At 37.8% G+C, this 17,016-nt stretch overlaps 1 protein-coding gene across 1 annotated transcript; it reads left to right on the top strand.

The window, feature by feature from the left end:
- Positions 1–8,236: 8,236 nt before the first annotated feature.
- On the top strand, positions 8,237–16,900 carry hdac3 (histone deacetylase 3). Its single transcript, XM_053324007.1, has 15 exons — positions 8,237–8,424; positions 9,753–9,835; positions 9,947–10,089; positions 10,700–10,781; positions 11,647–11,703; positions 11,799–11,854; positions 11,938–12,071; positions 13,117–13,197; positions 13,315–13,388; positions 13,945–14,009; positions 14,130–14,219; positions 14,378–14,436; positions 15,130–15,209; positions 15,399–15,556; positions 15,646–16,900. The coding sequence occupies exons 1-15, from the start codon at positions 8,370–8,372 to the stop codon at positions 15,713–15,715; spliced, it is 1,287 nt and encodes a 428-aa protein (XP_053179982.1). The 5' UTR covers positions 8,237–8,369; the 3' UTR covers positions 15,716–16,900.
- The last annotated feature ends 116 nt before the right edge of the window (positions 16,901–17,016 follow it).

The following is a 17,016-nucleotide window of genomic DNA, read 5'->3' as shown; positions in this document are numbered from 1 at the left end:
GAGCAGCGTAGATGTGAGAAAGCATTTATTCTTTATTTGTTGCCAGAACCTGTTATTGACCTTTCTGGAAGTTTATACTTACCTCAGTGCAAATGCAAGTTTGAGGATGCCAAAAAATTTGTCTTCACACACACCCAGTTTTTTACGACATTCAAGCCAGACTTTAATGTAACTAAACTGTGAGTGAACCTGTGAGTAAGTCAACATCAAATGACCCCTGCAGACCTCTGTGTATTGTATAAACAACCACAGACTGCATAGACTAACATTCCTGTTGTCTTCCTGTGAATCCTGCAACTTTTTTCCTGACCTGGTTTGGTTAAGCTGTTTATAAAGCATATGGTATAAATTACCACCCAATTCTGTGTCAGACCTGTTTAGCCAACTACATTACAACTTATTTTTCGAAATTGTGGTCAATTAGCTTAATTTAATGAAATTAGTATGTTCAATTCAGTTGTGTGATTATATGCCAAGTACCTAAATAGGCAAATGGAGTTTGCACTTATTGGCAGACTGTCTGCATTTTGACACAGAAACTCGAAGGTGAATGGACAGTTCTTTATGTAGCAGACTTGATGAGGAGCCCTGTTAAAGGCCTGTCAAGATCTACATTTACACGGCTATGAAATGACTCTGTGTGTGTGTGTGTGTGTGTGTGCGTATATGTTTGTGTGCATGTGGGCTTTATCCTTAGTTGGTTTGTTTTGGCCCCAGGGTCCAAATCTGTCCTGTCAAGCATCTGTCTCTGCCTGTTTGTTGAAACACACACACACACACACACACACACACACACACACACACACACACACACACACACACACACACACACGCACACACACACACACACACACACATGCACTCATACCTGTATGTCATTGCCATGGTGATGTATACAATATACAGAGGTCTAAGATATTGTCAGTGACACACAACTACACGCACAAGTATTTTTAAAGTGGTAACAGCTTATGATTTCTGACATTTGTGGGTACACACACACACACACACACACACACACACACACACACACATTCATGCATAAACAAAATGCATAGTCATAAACATGGTCCATGTGTTACATACGGACAAAGTTTATTTCTGTCAAAGTTGGAAGTGAAAACGGCTGCCACACAAAGTAAGATTTTCAGTCTGTGTATCCCTCTTCTTTCCTCTTCTTTCCTCTTCTTTCAAGGAGGAAAACAAAATACAAGATGTCACCATGACAGATTTTTAAATCCTGTGCGAGGTCACCATGGTACTGTGTGTACTGGAGCTGCCAGCGAGCTGGTTTGTGCATTTTCTACACAAATCTGGTTCATGAAAAAACACAGAATTTATACTCACATTTTCAGACCTGCAGAGTCTAGACTTTCAAAGTTTTAGAATCATTTGTTACACAGTGTACATCAGTAAATTGCTTTGTGGAATCAAATGATTAACTGCTGCTTGCTAACAATGTACAGCAGCAGGATGGTGCATTGGGAAATAACACACAAATGCATGTTCGGTCGGTCAACTTGTATGAAAAAGTGTTTAAAAGCACATCTGTCCCGCTGACCTTTTTCATTTTCTGTGATATTTCAGACCCATTCAGCTTGCCAAAGCTTTCACATATTAAGACAGCAAAATCGACACAGAAGCAGTGAAAGCAACGTTTATTCTGGCCTGCAGTTCTCCCCAAGGGTACACAGACAGCAGCCATAGCAGCGTTGTCCAGAACTTGAGATCTCAGAAAGAAGTGTTTGTGCATCAGGTGTGTTTGTTTGTGATTGCTTTCATCCCAACATGACACCTATCAGCTGTTACTGAATGCCTCCTGGGCAGAGCTTTGCCTACTGCTGCTCAGTGCTGCTGCTGCTGCTGCTGTCAGTGGATAATGATGAATGATTTGGTCCTGGAAGCTGAGTCACATGGCTACATCACAGTAAATCACATACCAACTGCCACCATGCTTCATCACCTTGTTCAGTGGTGTGCGTTAGATGATATGTTCAACAGGCAGTACTGTCTTAATAAAGTTATAAAGGAGCAAAGAGAATATCTGAAAATCTGCAGTCTCAGTTATAAATTAGGTTATACATTTGCTCTTGTAATGTATTTTTTGCTGTAATTAATTTGTCAATAGTAACAGAGACAGACTTATGCACACATTTATATTCATTTGTCACTTCAGAGGCCATAAAACTGTGATTAACTGTCATTAATGATGTCTGAAATGTTAGTGTCAGTAAATAATATCACTACTATCTAACTAATGGGACAAGCAGCAAAACTGTGCTACTACACACTGGGCATGTTCCCCTATAGACCTAGACCTTTCTCTAGTTAGTTATTCTAGCTAAAGGTGACCTTTCACAGTGTGCACATTAAAGGCTGAAGTGGATCAACATTCCTACATGGTGTTTAAAAACATATAAACCTAATTCTTAACCTGTCTTTAATTCAAATCACATAAGGAAACTAGATATATTTTGCAGTAGTTTTGCAACCAGTCATCATCCAGTAGGCAACTTACACAAGTGTGATGTGGAAACTTGAAGCCGCCAGTCATCAGCGTAGGAAGCATTGAAAATGTGGGTGGGATAGTCTTACCGTGGGTGGGGGGATTCCATGCTGGACTCAAACAGGGGACCTTGAGACTATGAGGCATAAGCACTTACCGAAACAGCTGCTGTTAGTCTGCATAGAAACAAAAAGGCTGTGAGCAACATGTGAAATAAAAGTCAAGCTTTGAATGTCCTGAACATTGTGTTGTGACAGTGTGTGACCCACCTTAACTCAGCTACCTGACAACCAAGCATCAGCAGTGCTGATCCTATATGACAATCTGCCTGGGTGTAAGGTAACAGTGAAAACGCGCTTTGCTAACTTCAATAGGGATCAAAAGTCGTGTGGCTCTTTTAGACTTTCCAAATGTATGGATCATTCTGATAGTGAAACGAGTCATTTCTTAAGGGTTGTGTGATGCTCAAAACAATTCCATTGTTTGACAGCCGCAACAATGGCGACATGAAGGAGCTGGTGTTGACAGCAGTTTTGTAATTACTCTCACTGCCAGACGGGGGAGACAAAAGTCCCACACTCCAGCTTTAACATCTCAAATAAAAATGTTTTGCAAATTCATAGATTCTATATGTTTTAATAGGGGAGAAGGAGTAGGTGCCATTTTGAGGATTTTAAAGTGGTAATTACACTTTATTTTCGTGTGGAAAAATAGACACACATTACACACAATGACATGACACACAAGAAGACCTTGTTCACTGTCTTCAAGCAGCAGGAAACACAATTTGTGTGTTCAGAGGGACATAAACATTAAAATGTTTCCTTCTACCTTCTACCTCTTTAAACGTCCAATATGCAATTATGTTGCATGTTTAACTGCTGACACCAGATGTCTCCTACTTCACTGTAGAGTCCAATCTAAGTGTTTGTGCACTGGAGGCTTCAATAATGTAAACTGTATCCTGGTCCTCAGTTGGCTCCAAATTCAAGTGTGATGTTACAAATCCTGCTCGTAGGTATATATACCTTCAGCTTAGATTTAAGGAAGAAGAGAAACTTCTTCAGCAGATGAATATAAAAACAGTCTTCTAGTGTCAAACTCTGCTCATTCATCATTCTGCACTGTGAAGCTCAAACATTCAACTGAATGAATATAAAGAAAAACAAATGACTTTTGACTAGAGGGGAACTTTTCTGCTGTTAAAAGAAAATATATGGATATTCACAGTGTCAAACATCTTTAATAAGCCATCATAATCTTCATCATAATAATGAAAATATGCCATACTTAAGTATGGCATATCATGTATTCTTTATCTTTGAAACAATAGTTTAACAACATAATCTGAACTCAAGGTCCACTTACTAGATTTTAACCTTGAGACTCCAAGTTGCAAGTGGAGAAGCAAAAGGCAAGTAGCGTTTAATGTCAAGGATTAGTTTTGGTGTGTGCTGCTGTGTGAAATTAAAAGTGAACTGAGAATATCTCCAAATTGCAGGCAGACCCATGTGAGTGTGACTAAAAAGATCATGACCTGATGGCCTCAGCATTACCTCCAAAGGAAGAAAATAAATCAAATACAGCAGGACTGTATAATATATAAGGGGTATTCCAGGTTCAGATCTGGTTCCCCCTGACACACACACACATCCTCACACATCTGTGTTGAACCTACTGTAACCCGTGACATCAGGAATACATAATACATGAACCATCCGACCCAGAGATGTGCTGCCATATAGCTGCAGGCAAAGACGGAGAGAGAGGAAGCAAAAACAAGTAAGAGAGAAAGTGAAATTTATATCCAGACATTCCAACGAGAATAGCCGACAAGCTGACACCCATTCTGAGGAGTGAAGGTGAGGCTGTGTTGCTCTCATACCAGCCTTTCTCCATCACACATTTCAAAAGTCTCATATTATGTATCAATGCCTACACCATCATTGTGAAGCAGCCCCCCCCCCCCCCCCCCCCCCATGTAGACTTTCCATCTCCTGTGAATGTGTAAACTTATAATCTTGATGATTACAAAGGAGGTTACTGTACATCTGAAGTCAGACCTTTAAGGGGAGGGGTTTACTCATTTTTTAATATTTAACATGTTACTGAATACATATATTGCTGTTTTTAATTTATTTTCAAAAAGTAATCAAATATAATACATTACATTCATTTAAATAATTGAAATAGTTACATTACTTGTTACATTTTAAATAGAGTAACTAGTAATCTGTAACCTATTTCATTTCCAAAGTAACCTTCCCAACCCTGTATACAATGCAGAGAGAGGCAGAAAACCTGAATGGGTTTATTTGACGCCTCCACCTAAAAAATGTTTCACAATATTATAGAAAAAAATTGACCATATAAAAGTGAGAGAAAACCAAATGGTTGCAACATATATATATATAATAACAACAATAACAAAATAAAGATAGAAAAATAAGTGTATATGTGTGTGCATGTTTGTGAGTAGGACAATGGCCTCAACATATGTACATGATACACATAACAAATAAAACAGATACAATGCACAGAGAAAAACAATTACAAAACAGCAGTTAAATGTTCCTTTAAGCATCTTTTATAACATTTTAAACATTTTTTTGTCAGGTGGGAAAAGCCGTTCAATAACTTGGTACCTAAATCTTATTGAAAATTGACAAGTAAGAACATAAGGGGGATGAAGACCTGACAACATCTTTCAACATTTGCAGCTAACTAAAGGCTACAGTAACTACTCAAAGATGTCTAATCACACTTTTTAAAGGCAGCTATAATTAACAGCTATAGCCTATGATTTCACAAGTAATGTCCTAAGTGCTAAAGGTCCTCATTCTGAAAATACTGCTATATAATATGAATCAACGTTGGGAGATTCTGTCATTTTAACCAGCGGCATTAAAAGTTAGGACATTCAAAATTAGCAGCTTGTCCATCTTTATATTGTCCATCGCTCTTTATCAATAAAAATGAGTTACAAGACAAAAGAGGTTTTGAGTGAGCATCGGAGCTTAACATATGGGACCTGGATCCAAAACTGACCAGGCTATTTGAACCCATCCCTAATAACAGCATGATATGAGGTTGTGAAAGCCTGAACACGTCAGCATATAGCAGTAAAATCAGGTCATTTTAAAGGAATTTGAAGTGAAATTGCGTCACGTAAGACACACCTCACTACATTCATCTTTATATACAGTGTATGAGGCCCACTAACACTACAGGTTACAACTGGGTGCAGTAACACTTCAATAGGACATCATGAAATAATTACAGGGTGCTATCAAATAAATGATGTTACCAAACCCAAAAAACATTAGGAGTGATAAAGTGGAAGATGTTGTCAGAAAGGGGAAGATTATTTTTTTAAATGTAAAAAAAGGAGCTGTTTCAACATTCTCAAATGTGAGAATCTGACAACAGATAAATGAATGAATAATTAAAAAAAAAAAAACCTTTAAAAACTGATGAGATGAGACTGAAATAATCATTAGTTGGAGACCTTGTGAAAGCAACTCAATCATAACTAAATCATTCACTACTGCACTCCAGCGCTGCGTGTGTGTGTGTGTGTGTGTGTGTGTGTGTGTGTGTGTGTGTGTGTGTGTGTGTTCAGGAATGGGAGACAGCAGTGTTTATTAGGGTGCACCAATAAATCATAATAAAGTTCTCTCAGGGGTTTAGCTGTCACACACACACACACACACACACACACATACACACACACGAACACATCATACATACACATACATGCACTGCAGGCGGACATGACCCGGCACATCTGGTCTTGCCATCTCATACAAATGAAAACACACACACACACACACCGACATACACACACACACACACACACCGACACACACCGACACACACACACACATTTTGTATTAAAAAAGATCCTAATGTGTGTACGTGGGTCTTTCTGTTTTTGCTTTGTTTTTATGCTCTTTTTTAATGCAAAATGTGTGTGTGTGTGTGTGTGTGTGTGTGTGTGTGTGTGTGTGTGTGCGTGTGTAATTCAGTGGATGCAGTGTAATGTGTCTGCTTTGTGTTATAACTCGTGCACCTTTCTTTCACTGCCACGTGTGAAAAGCCTGCTTTCTATCACTTTATGACCTGGAACATATCCAGCATGCTCTCATCCAGGAGTGTTCTTAATAAACAGGTGTCCAACACAAACAGTATCACACTTAGCTATCTGGTGCTGTTTCAAATGCCAGTTATTTCAACTATACCTGCAGACACATGTTATTCTGCTCCATGCTGTCAAAATCTACTGATCAGCAGTAATCCTTTGATAATCTTTCAAAGGTTAAATCTGTGACTGGACACTGCCAGCTCAAATCTGATATTTTTTCAACTTCACATTATTTTTAGAGCTGTCAAACACATACCATCATATGAAATGTGTTTTACCAATATTTGGATAGCAATAAAAAGATTCAGGCTGGAGTTCAAAAAGGCATTTTACAATGAGATCTTTGAGGGATTTGTGTGTGGAGCATGTCAACAGAGGGACATTTTGTCTTTGGGGGTATTTTGGAAAACTCAAAGTCAAATGATTTGCTTATTATCATTATTATTATTTCATTTTTTACTATTCCAGAAAGTAATGTGGCCTTTATATGAAAAACATTTGAAAATGATTCCAATGAAGGTGAATAACAAATAATTAATTTATTATTTTGTCCCCATTTCAAAGTTACAATAAATAGGCCAGTGCCCTGATCTTGCTGAAGGAAAATCAATTCTTCAGCTACTAGTATAACATACAATGTATTCAATGATGTGGAATTACATATTTGTATTTTTTTAATTTTTTTATACTCATCCATAAATTGTTGTTTTTATGTATCCATTCAATTGTGCATTTGATTTATTGTAGTACCATGAAGTGAATGATAGCAAACATACTGTATTTTATAAATAATCACACACATTCTGTAATATAGAAGATAGTACTTTGCCTTTCACAGATAGATTACTTTTGTAGACATTCTGGAAATTTCTTAAACATGTTTATTTTATTAAAGTATGGGTTCACAACAGTCAGGTAACCAAATGAACACTGAACATTACTACCATTCCTCCTGTTCATACTGACCATTAGAAGATCCTGTCATAATGCACTTACAATGGAAGTGATGAATGGCAAAATCCACAGTCCTCTTGTGCAAAAATGGGTCTCAAAGTTAATCTGAAGCTAATATTCAGCTGTCCAAATGAATCAAATCAAATAGATATCTTTCAACATTACAGTGTTTTTAGTGCCAACGTCCCTCTTTTTGTTACTATACTTCCACCACAGCTCAGCAGGGAAACACAAAGAGGGAACTTGATGATATAAAGACTGTAAAAGTGGCAGATATCCACTTGATATGATTCAGCTTCAGATAAACTTTTAAATGCATTTTTACACAAAATGTCCTCATTATATATTTTAATAGTCAATATGAACAAAAAGAATGATTACAGTGAGAAAATTATTTGTAACTGTTCATATAGACACTTTGTTTTAAGACACACTTGAACAACTGAGAACCTATCCTTTAAAATGACCACAAACACATGAAATTAATTACACTGTCATATCTCGCGTCTTTGCCTTGATCTATATCCCCCACCCGTATTCCGCATCGGATTCTTCACAATCTTCGCAGAATGCGGGTAAGTGAATAAAACACCATCCACCATCGTCCCCCCGCCTCTCTCCACCATTACTGACCCAGCTTGATGACGAAATCAAATCTGTGTTTACCATGGCGGCTATCTGCTAATTGAAAGAAAAATGCGGCGTGTGTAGCTTCAAGAACAGCCACATATTAAGGGGAAAAAGTAGAAAGATATTCGTTTCAGGATGACGAACAGAACCTCATATTTTTACGACCCCGACGTGGGCAACTTTCATTACGGTGAGTTGGGTTATCTCAGTCAGCCGGCCTACAGAAGGAAATGGATGCTAATGTAAGCTAGCGACGTGCTATGCAGGGTTATGTTTGATTCATTTAACGTTTTACACTCTCACAGTGCTGTTGGGTGTTTGTTGTGCAGGTTAGCATCATATTACTGTCTCATATTCATTCCTACATGTTCATACAATTTCCACAGCTTGTTGCGTTCTCGGCCAAGCTAACGCAAAGCTAGCTGTTATCTATGTGTCACCGTTTGTGCTGTGTGGTAGCTCCTTTTCACTTGATGTTTTATTCATGGATTTGTAGCTGCTGACCGTCACATCCTTGTTGTTTGACAGTTGTAATGACATTATACTTCAGCACAGTATAGTAAGATAATGCACCTTAAGCATGATGTTACCGGTGTTTGGGAAATTGGTTACTTGTGTGGTTGCTAGTAGTGACAACAGCTAGCATCTTACAAGTGCTGTCAATCTGATTTAAATCAATTAGCTGTATTTATTTACGTTAAATATTTACGTAAGTTAAATTGTGCTCAGCAAGAAGCATTCACGTTTCTTACAATGTAGGAAACAAACCGCAGCCTGTTGTAGCCTACAGTACCTGCGGGTTTCATACACTTTTTCTAAACTGTACTCTGTAGACTAGGGGTGTCAAACGTATGGCCCACTGGCCAGAACCGACCCACCAGGAGGTCCAATCCGGTCCACTGGATTAGTTTGCAAAGTATGAAAATTGTAGAAAAGTAATTAAATTTTTTCTGCCTCTCAAGAGTCCCCCCGTTCCCCGTCCCCCTCTGGTCCGATTAAAATTCTCTGGAAAAACAATACATACACATATACACACACACATATATATATATATATATATATATATATATATATATATATATATATATATATATATATATATATAAAAAGGTACACCTTTCTAGTAATTGTACAGTTAATTCTTACGTTGTATTTTCAGAAAGTTCTGGAATGTTTTTCCTTTACCAGAATTTGTCACAACAGAAACACATAACATATAATATAACAAAAAGGGGTTATATTGACGTGTTTTATTTTTATAGCTCACAAATGTTTTCAAAAGTTTAAGGTCGCCTGTTTAGTACATGCAGCCATATTGTAGCTCAGCTCTTTAGGGTTATGTCATTCAGAAGATTTATTCCAAAGATATCATCATGTAAGTTACAACCTATACCAAAGATGTAATTGACATGTTTGTGCTTTATTTTTGTGTGTGTGTGTCCAGCGCCTGACCCACTGAAGTTTTGTGGTTATACACACACGACTACTCTGTTTCATTAAACTTTGTGTGTCTTCCAGGTGCCGGCCATCCAATGAAGCCTCACCGTCTGTCCCTGACTCACAGTCTGGTGCTGCACTATGGACTCTACAAGAAAATGATGGTGAGCAGTACAGACGTGGTGTCACAGATTCAGACCCTGCTGATGCTTTTCAGTCCTGAAATAATGACACTAATACTAAAACATTATATTGTACATTCTGTGTGTTTTCAGGTGTTTAAGCCGTACAAAGCATCGCAGCATGACATGTGCCGCTTCCACTCTGAAGACTACATAGACTTCCTACAGAAGGTCAGCCCCAATAACATGCAGGGCTTCACAAAGAGCCTTAACACATTCAACGTCGGTGATGACTGGTAAGAAATAATTGATTAAATATGTTTTTCCCCCTTTTTTCCCCTTTTAATGTCATTGCGCAGTAGTTGCAGACAAAAATGACACAGCTCTTTGTCAACAGTTGTTTCTAAATGCTTAATTACATTTGAACATCTTCAAATTCTGTCAAATAATATCCATCACTCGAGCTGCAACCATTAGTCGATCAACAGAAAAATAATCAACAGCTATTATGATGATTGATTAATTGCTAAAATCCACGTTCTTATATGTGAATATTTTCTGGTTTCGTTCTCCCTCTATGACACTAACTTTATTATCTTATGGTTGTGGACTGTTTGTCAGGGCAAAACAAGACATTTAGGTTGCATTATGTCCTTTAGGAAACAGCTTTTTCTGACATTTTACAGACCAAACAACTAATCATTTAGTTAGTTGCAGCTCTATAGCACTCTCCTTACTTTACTGTGTTACTGTGTTGTTTTGAATTGAGACATTTAATTGTGACTTTAAGTCTGCCCAGTTAAAGAGCCTCATCAGTAATCAGTCCATAGCTTAAATGCCAGAATTCTTCACCATGTCTGTTATCTGATTAACACACTCACATTATTCTGTATCTCTGTGTTTCAGTCCTGTATTTCCAGGTCTTTTTGAGTTCTGCTCAAGATACACTGGAGCCTCTTTACAGGGCGCTACACAACTCAACCACAAGGTAATGCATGCACACACACACACACACACACACACACACACACACACACACACACACACACACACACACACACACACAATCCAGTGTCACCACACTGCAAGCCAATGGTCATTTCTCCCATCAGTAGCATGGTAAGCAGTGATTTAGTAGCTTTAGTTTTAACTGTTGCAGGCACTTCCTGTCCCGCTCTGTTGATTTAAGATGAACATGTGTGAGCCAGATGAGAACTAAATCACCAGACACCTCATCCTTACACTTTGAACTCTTCTTTGTTGTACTGTCTGACATGGAGGAAACATAGTTGCAGCACTGCTATAAACAGTAAACTTACTATTTAAGCTCAATAATATCTCACTGGACACAAATTTAAAATGTCAATAAAATAAATCATTATTCTGACATGAAATTACTGAGAGAAGTTTAGAAAGAATGAACAACAGAGACATCAGTCAGTGTCAGTCATTCATCCTGTCATCTGTCCTCCTCCAGCTGCTGCTGATGTGATTGACAGCTGCAGGTATTGGTGGTAGAGAGGAGGAGGAGGAGGAGGAGGAGGAGGAGGAGGAGCTGGTTTGTCTCATCCAGCAGCTCAGTTTACAAGAATCTACTAGATTTTAAGATACGTGGCAAAGTAAACAGTTGGGCAGCAGACCTTAGTTTGCTCATAACAATTTTCTATTGGATGGATTGGATGTGAAAAGCAGGTGTAAATATCACTTTAAAACCACACCAGGTTCCTAAAACTTTACAACTGGTTTTAATTCAGAGCTGGGTTTCAGAGAGTATCCCTGCTCAGGACTACAGCTACAGAGTCATGATCATTTTATGACCTTTAATTGATTCAGATTCCACTTTATTTATACAGATCTGTGACATCGCCATCAACTGGGCTGGAGGACTTCATCACGCTAAGAAATTTGAGGTCAGTGTAAAGTCTTTATGTCACTCAGTCAGATGTTGAGCTGTGGATGATTGTTTGTTTTTAGTTTTTTGGACTAAAAATGTTTCTCTTTGCAGGCGTCTGGTTTTTGCTACGTCAACGACATCGTCATCAGCATACTGGAGCTGCTCAAGTAAGAGGACGCACATCTGGATAACCTTCATCAGTGTTTCCTGTGTTTGCTTCTCTTTTTCTAATGCTTAGCGTGTGTTACAGATACCACCCAAGGGTTCTGTACATTGACATCGACATTCACCATGGTGATGGTGTCCAGGAGGCCTTTTACCTGACTGACCGTGTCATGACCGTGTCCTTCCACAAATATGGGAACTACTTTTTTCCAGGAACAGGTGAGGGGCTGCTGAAGTCATTCAGTTACATTGCATGTTTTCCCACTCCTATAAGTAGGCCTACAACTGAGAAGGATTTCTTTATTGACCAGTCTCCTGGATGTTTCTTCGATTAGTTGTTTTGTGTATAGAATATCTGAAAATGGTGAAAAATAGGGCTGGGCAATTAATCGAAAAATAACCGAAACCGACATTTAGAAACTCTAATCAACTTAATCTTGTTCATGTCAATTAATGGTGGTGTTCACTGTTATCATGACAGTAAAGACTGCATATTTCATTTTAACCCAAACCATGATCTTTTCATAGTTCTGATCAAGTAAACTAGACATTAACCACAGCGTCACACCTTAAAACATTTATTTTCACTCATGTGCGAAAATGTCACAAAATATCACAGTGTAAAATACAAAACAAAAGAAACTGTGAAAATACATAATTGTTCATCAAAGGTGGAGATAATCCTTCATTAATCATAATCGAGGTTAAAAGTTTAATTAATCGTGATTTAGATTTTTGCCATAATCGCCCAGCCCTTGTGAAAAATGTCCTTTATAATTTCCAACAGCCCAACAGCCCAAAGTTGATGTCACCAAATGTCTTGTTTTATGTGACCAACATTCCAAAACCCAAAATTATTCATTTTATCATCACAAAAGATTAAAAAAACATGAAATCATCACGTCAGAATAGTTCCAGCCAGTAAATATGTGACATTTTTGCCTGAACTGATTATTTGATTATCAAATTGATTTTCATTGCAGCTCTACAAATTCATTTTCTTTAAATATATGTACAGCACCTGAACAGAAAAAAGTGTAAAATTAGTTATGCAAGTTTTGCTCATTAAATAGATGAAGTCCAACATGTCAGCATGTTTGGGTACAACTGTAGTCATTGTGATGGTGACACATAGAGACAAAAATAGTCAAGATCAAACATTTCTGGGTAGTTTTCTTTTGTAAAATTGTATTTTTAATGTGTTGTCTCTGTATTAATACTGTACGTGTGTGTGTGTGTGTGTGTGTGTGTGTGTTTGCTGCAGGTGACATGTACGAGGTTGGGGCAGAGAGCGGCCGGTACTACTGTCTCAATGTTCCTCTGAGAGACGGCATCGATGACCAGAGTGAGTTCAACTCCTACAATAAACTCAGATTATTCAGTTTATATAAGAAACATAACAAAACACACACGACTGCATTATAACTGCCAACGTGTGTGTGTGTGTGTGTGTGTGTCTCAGGCTACAGGCAGCTGTTCCAGCCGGTTATTAAACAGGTGGTGGATTTCTACCAGCCGACCTGCATCGTTCTACAGGTCAGTCTGTTATTCTCAGTCTTCATCTGTTTCATTTACCCTACGTATGTGAAGAAGCTTCAGGTTTCCTCAGACCTGGTCCAGAGTAAAGGTCAAACTTTGAGTTAACTGTTCTGGGACGATTAACCTTGTTTTAGTCTAGCTTTATTGAACTGGTTCACTTTTTTTTATTTATCTATTTTTTAAATCTATTGTAATGTAGTTTTTTCTACTCTGACTTTTAATAAACTTTTTCTGTTGTTCTGTCTTATTCTTTTATTTCACTTTATTTCATTTTAGATTTTATTATAAATCCTTTTTTTTAATACATTTTTCTCATTTTAATTTTTCAATCACATGTATTGGTTTCAATTTTTTCTTTATTATTTGTTCTTTGTTTTTATTCCTTTATCATTTTTGTGGTCATTTGTTCTTTCATATTATCAGCTTGCCTTTCAACTATGAAGCACTTTGAACTATATTATTAACCTGTAACCTGTAAAAGTTCTATATAAGTAAAGGTTGATTGATTGATTGATTGATTGATTGATTGTCAATATAAATCTGTCCTTTCTAGTGTGGAGCAGACTCTCTGGGCTGTGACAGACTGGGCTGCTTTAACCTCAGTATACGAGGACACGGGTGAGACCGCCTAATTGCAAAAGCATCTGTTTCCTAACGACTGGCAGCAACTTCTCTCAGCTCAGTTTTCCTTGCGTGTGTGTGTATTAAAATGTGTGTGCTTTGTTCTCTGTCGTGCAGCGAGTGTGTGGAGTTTGTCAAGAGTTTTAAGATACCTCTGCTGGTCCTGGGAGGAGGAGGATACACCGTGAGGAACGTGGCGCGCTGCTGGTGAGAAATCCAGATAAAAAGTATTCACCTCCTCTTGGAAGGTTTAAGTTTTCATGTTAATGTTTGTTTTAATGTGAAGGAAAGAAATAAACATGACATTAGCAACCCATTAATCCATTTAGAGGTGGGTGAAGACATGGACATGTGTTGTGTTGCAGGACCTTTGAGACGTCTCTGTTACTAGATGAATCCATCAGTGACGAGCTGCCTTACAGCGGTGAGTCACACTTTAATAAACTGCATATTAACAGCTTTGATTTGCAGCTTTGCACCTCACATTTCTCTCTCTGTTGTTGCTCCAGTATCAGATGACTCAGTGTTAATGAGAAAATGCCTTGAAAAGTTTGGCGCCATCTGCTGGAAAATTAGTGTAACTAGCAGGGGGACATGTAGCATTATTATCATTATTTTATAAGTTTGAGCTTCTTATCAGTTTTATTTATGTTTCTTTTGTCTTTTTAATACCTTTAAACCTAGTTTCAGTCTACTTTATATTAAACTTTTTTTAAAAACAACACATTTTTTCTCCTATTCTCTTTATTATGTATTTATTCATTTATTTTTTATTTATTTTTTATTCTAACTTTACTCCAAACTGTATATCTTATTTCCCCTTATTTTGTGTATATTTTTACCTATTTACTTTTTAGTCTAACTTTACTCTAAACTTTTCCATTTTCTTTTCTTTTTATTTATTTAATGTTATTCATTTTTTAAATTTTCTCTCAATGTTTTTTAGTTGGGTGTATTGATCTTTTTTTTTCTTCTTTTTGTTCCCTCATCATTTTTCTTCCTTTTCTTAATGTTGTCAGGTGTTCTGTCTTATATCAGCTTGTCAATGTGAAAGAAAAAGATGTACTTATCCTCTCTGATATCTCCCTTCATCATTCTCTTCTTCTGTCCTTTACAGAGTATTTTGAGTACTTTGCTCCAGACTTCACGCTGCATCCTGACGTCAGCACCAGGATAGAAAACCAGAACTCCAGACAGGTAAAACCTCATCCCACACTCCCACACTCAGCAGGAAACATGTTGAGGTGGATTTAACAACATTTAAACTCAGTCTGTCATTCTTTATTCTTCCTTTTGTTGAATCATTGAGGTTAATGATGTCATAAAGATATTAAATTATGAATGTAGTGTGCACTTCCTCTAACTGTGTACACATGTGGGTTTCAGTACTTGGAGCAGATCCGTCAGACAGTGTTTGAGAACTTGAAGATGCTGAACCACGCGCCCAGCGTCCAGATCCACGACGTTCCCTCCGACATGCTGAGCTACGAACGCACCGACGAGGCCGACCCCGACGAGAGGGGGGGCGAGGAAAACTACACCAGGTCAGCTCACTCATTTAAAACACTTAATACATTCATTAAAGCGTGACCAAACAAAAAACAACTTCCCGTTTCTCCTCTAACTCCCTCAGGCCAGAGGCAGCTAACGAGTTTTACGACGGCGACCACGACAACGATAAAGAGAGCGACGTGGAAATTTGACCCCACACCGCTCGCGGTTTTTTCATCTCCTGCGGTCTCTGAACGTCACGTCACCCACTGCAGATTTACCACAAACTCTACAACAGAAATATCAGATCTGAATGGACCGAAAAGACTCTCAGAGCAATTATTCAGTTTCTAAGTCTCGTTTATAACGTCACAGAGTCCAAATTACATTTTACAAGTGGCATAAATGGATATAGAAACATACATCAGGTGTTCATGTGAAAAGAAAACAGGATTGGAATGCTCCTTTTTTTTGTTATTTTCAAACAATATCAGGGCTCAAAACACTTTTTCCTTTTCTGTATATGTCAAATGTCTATATTTTGGTAACAGCAATTTTTAAAACATTTTTCTGCTTGTTATATTGTCCATGTTATTGTAGAAATAAGATTGACTTCTTAAAGAGGAAAAACAAAATCACTTGTAACTAATTATGAGTCTCCAGCAAGTTTTCCACCTAAAAAGACACGAGGAACTCATTTCTATTTTATTTTGAAAGTGGCGTACATGACTAAGAAGCTGTTTAAAGATACACGAGTCACACCTTCGTCAGGTCAGATGTTCTGAATGCCGCTTTTTTTTCCTCAGACAGAAACTATTTTAAGCCCCTTATTTTGAAACTTTAAAACAAAGCAGCTTCACTTCATCCTCAGACTGTCTTCAACTCTTCTTGTGTGGCAGTTGCTTTGTTTTAAACATCACTATTCGTGTGCCTTAAAGCTCTGAAAAGCCGAGCACTGATGTAGAGCTAGGCACATTTTCACACAGACATCCATTTTTAACTTGACACCAATTTGGATTCCGAACAAGTAAAAAAGAAAAAATCTGCAGCTCGAGGCCACCGGACTGGAACTACTTTCCTGTCTTCTTCATTCCTTCCTCTTTTTCCTCTTCTCTTTAACTGTATATATATATACACATATAAATGTATGAGCTGTGAATGTGTTTCTGATGTAGAAGAGGACGCTGTGGTGATGATGCTGGTAGTGTGTTTGTTGGATCAAAGGAAGGAGTGCTGCTCTTTCACTGTGTTACACATGTATACCAACTGTTAAACAACAGTAGAAACTCTTAATGTCATCTCTGGTCCTCTTTTTTTAGCCAGAAACAAGTTTTATGTGATTTTTTTGATATATTGTTGTCAGCAACTGTTGTTTTTAATAAAATGAAGAAATTGAATCACACACGTGCTTTTCATTTGTTGTAAAGTCAGATCGCCAACAGGGGGCGACGTGACTTTCTCTGCTACAACCCTTAAGTTATCAGAGACCACCTTGGTAAATGTAAGAGAAAAC

This window comes from Scomber japonicus, chromosome 8, assembly GCF_027409825.1.
Source record: "Scomber japonicus isolate fScoJap1 chromosome 8, fScoJap1.pri, whole genome shotgun sequence".
NCBI lineage: Eukaryota > Metazoa > Chordata > Actinopteri > Scombriformes > Scombridae > Scomber > Scomber japonicus.
Note: the sequence above shows the minus strand (reverse complement) of the source record. Positions and strands in the feature narration are given on the sequence as shown.

Coding starts and splice junctions, on each gene's coding strand:
- hdac3 (XM_053324007.1), top strand. CDS start 8,370: ATGACGAACAGAACCTCATATTTTTACGACCCCGACGTGGGCAACTTT. Junction 12,072..13,116: donor CTACTTTTTTCCAGGAACAG/GTGAGGGGCTGC, acceptor TGTTTGCTGCAG/GTGACATGTACGAGGTTGGG. Junction 14,220..14,377: donor AGGAACGTGGCGCGCTGCTG/GTGAGAAATCCA, acceptor GTTGTGTTGCAG/GACCTTTGAGACGTCTCTGT.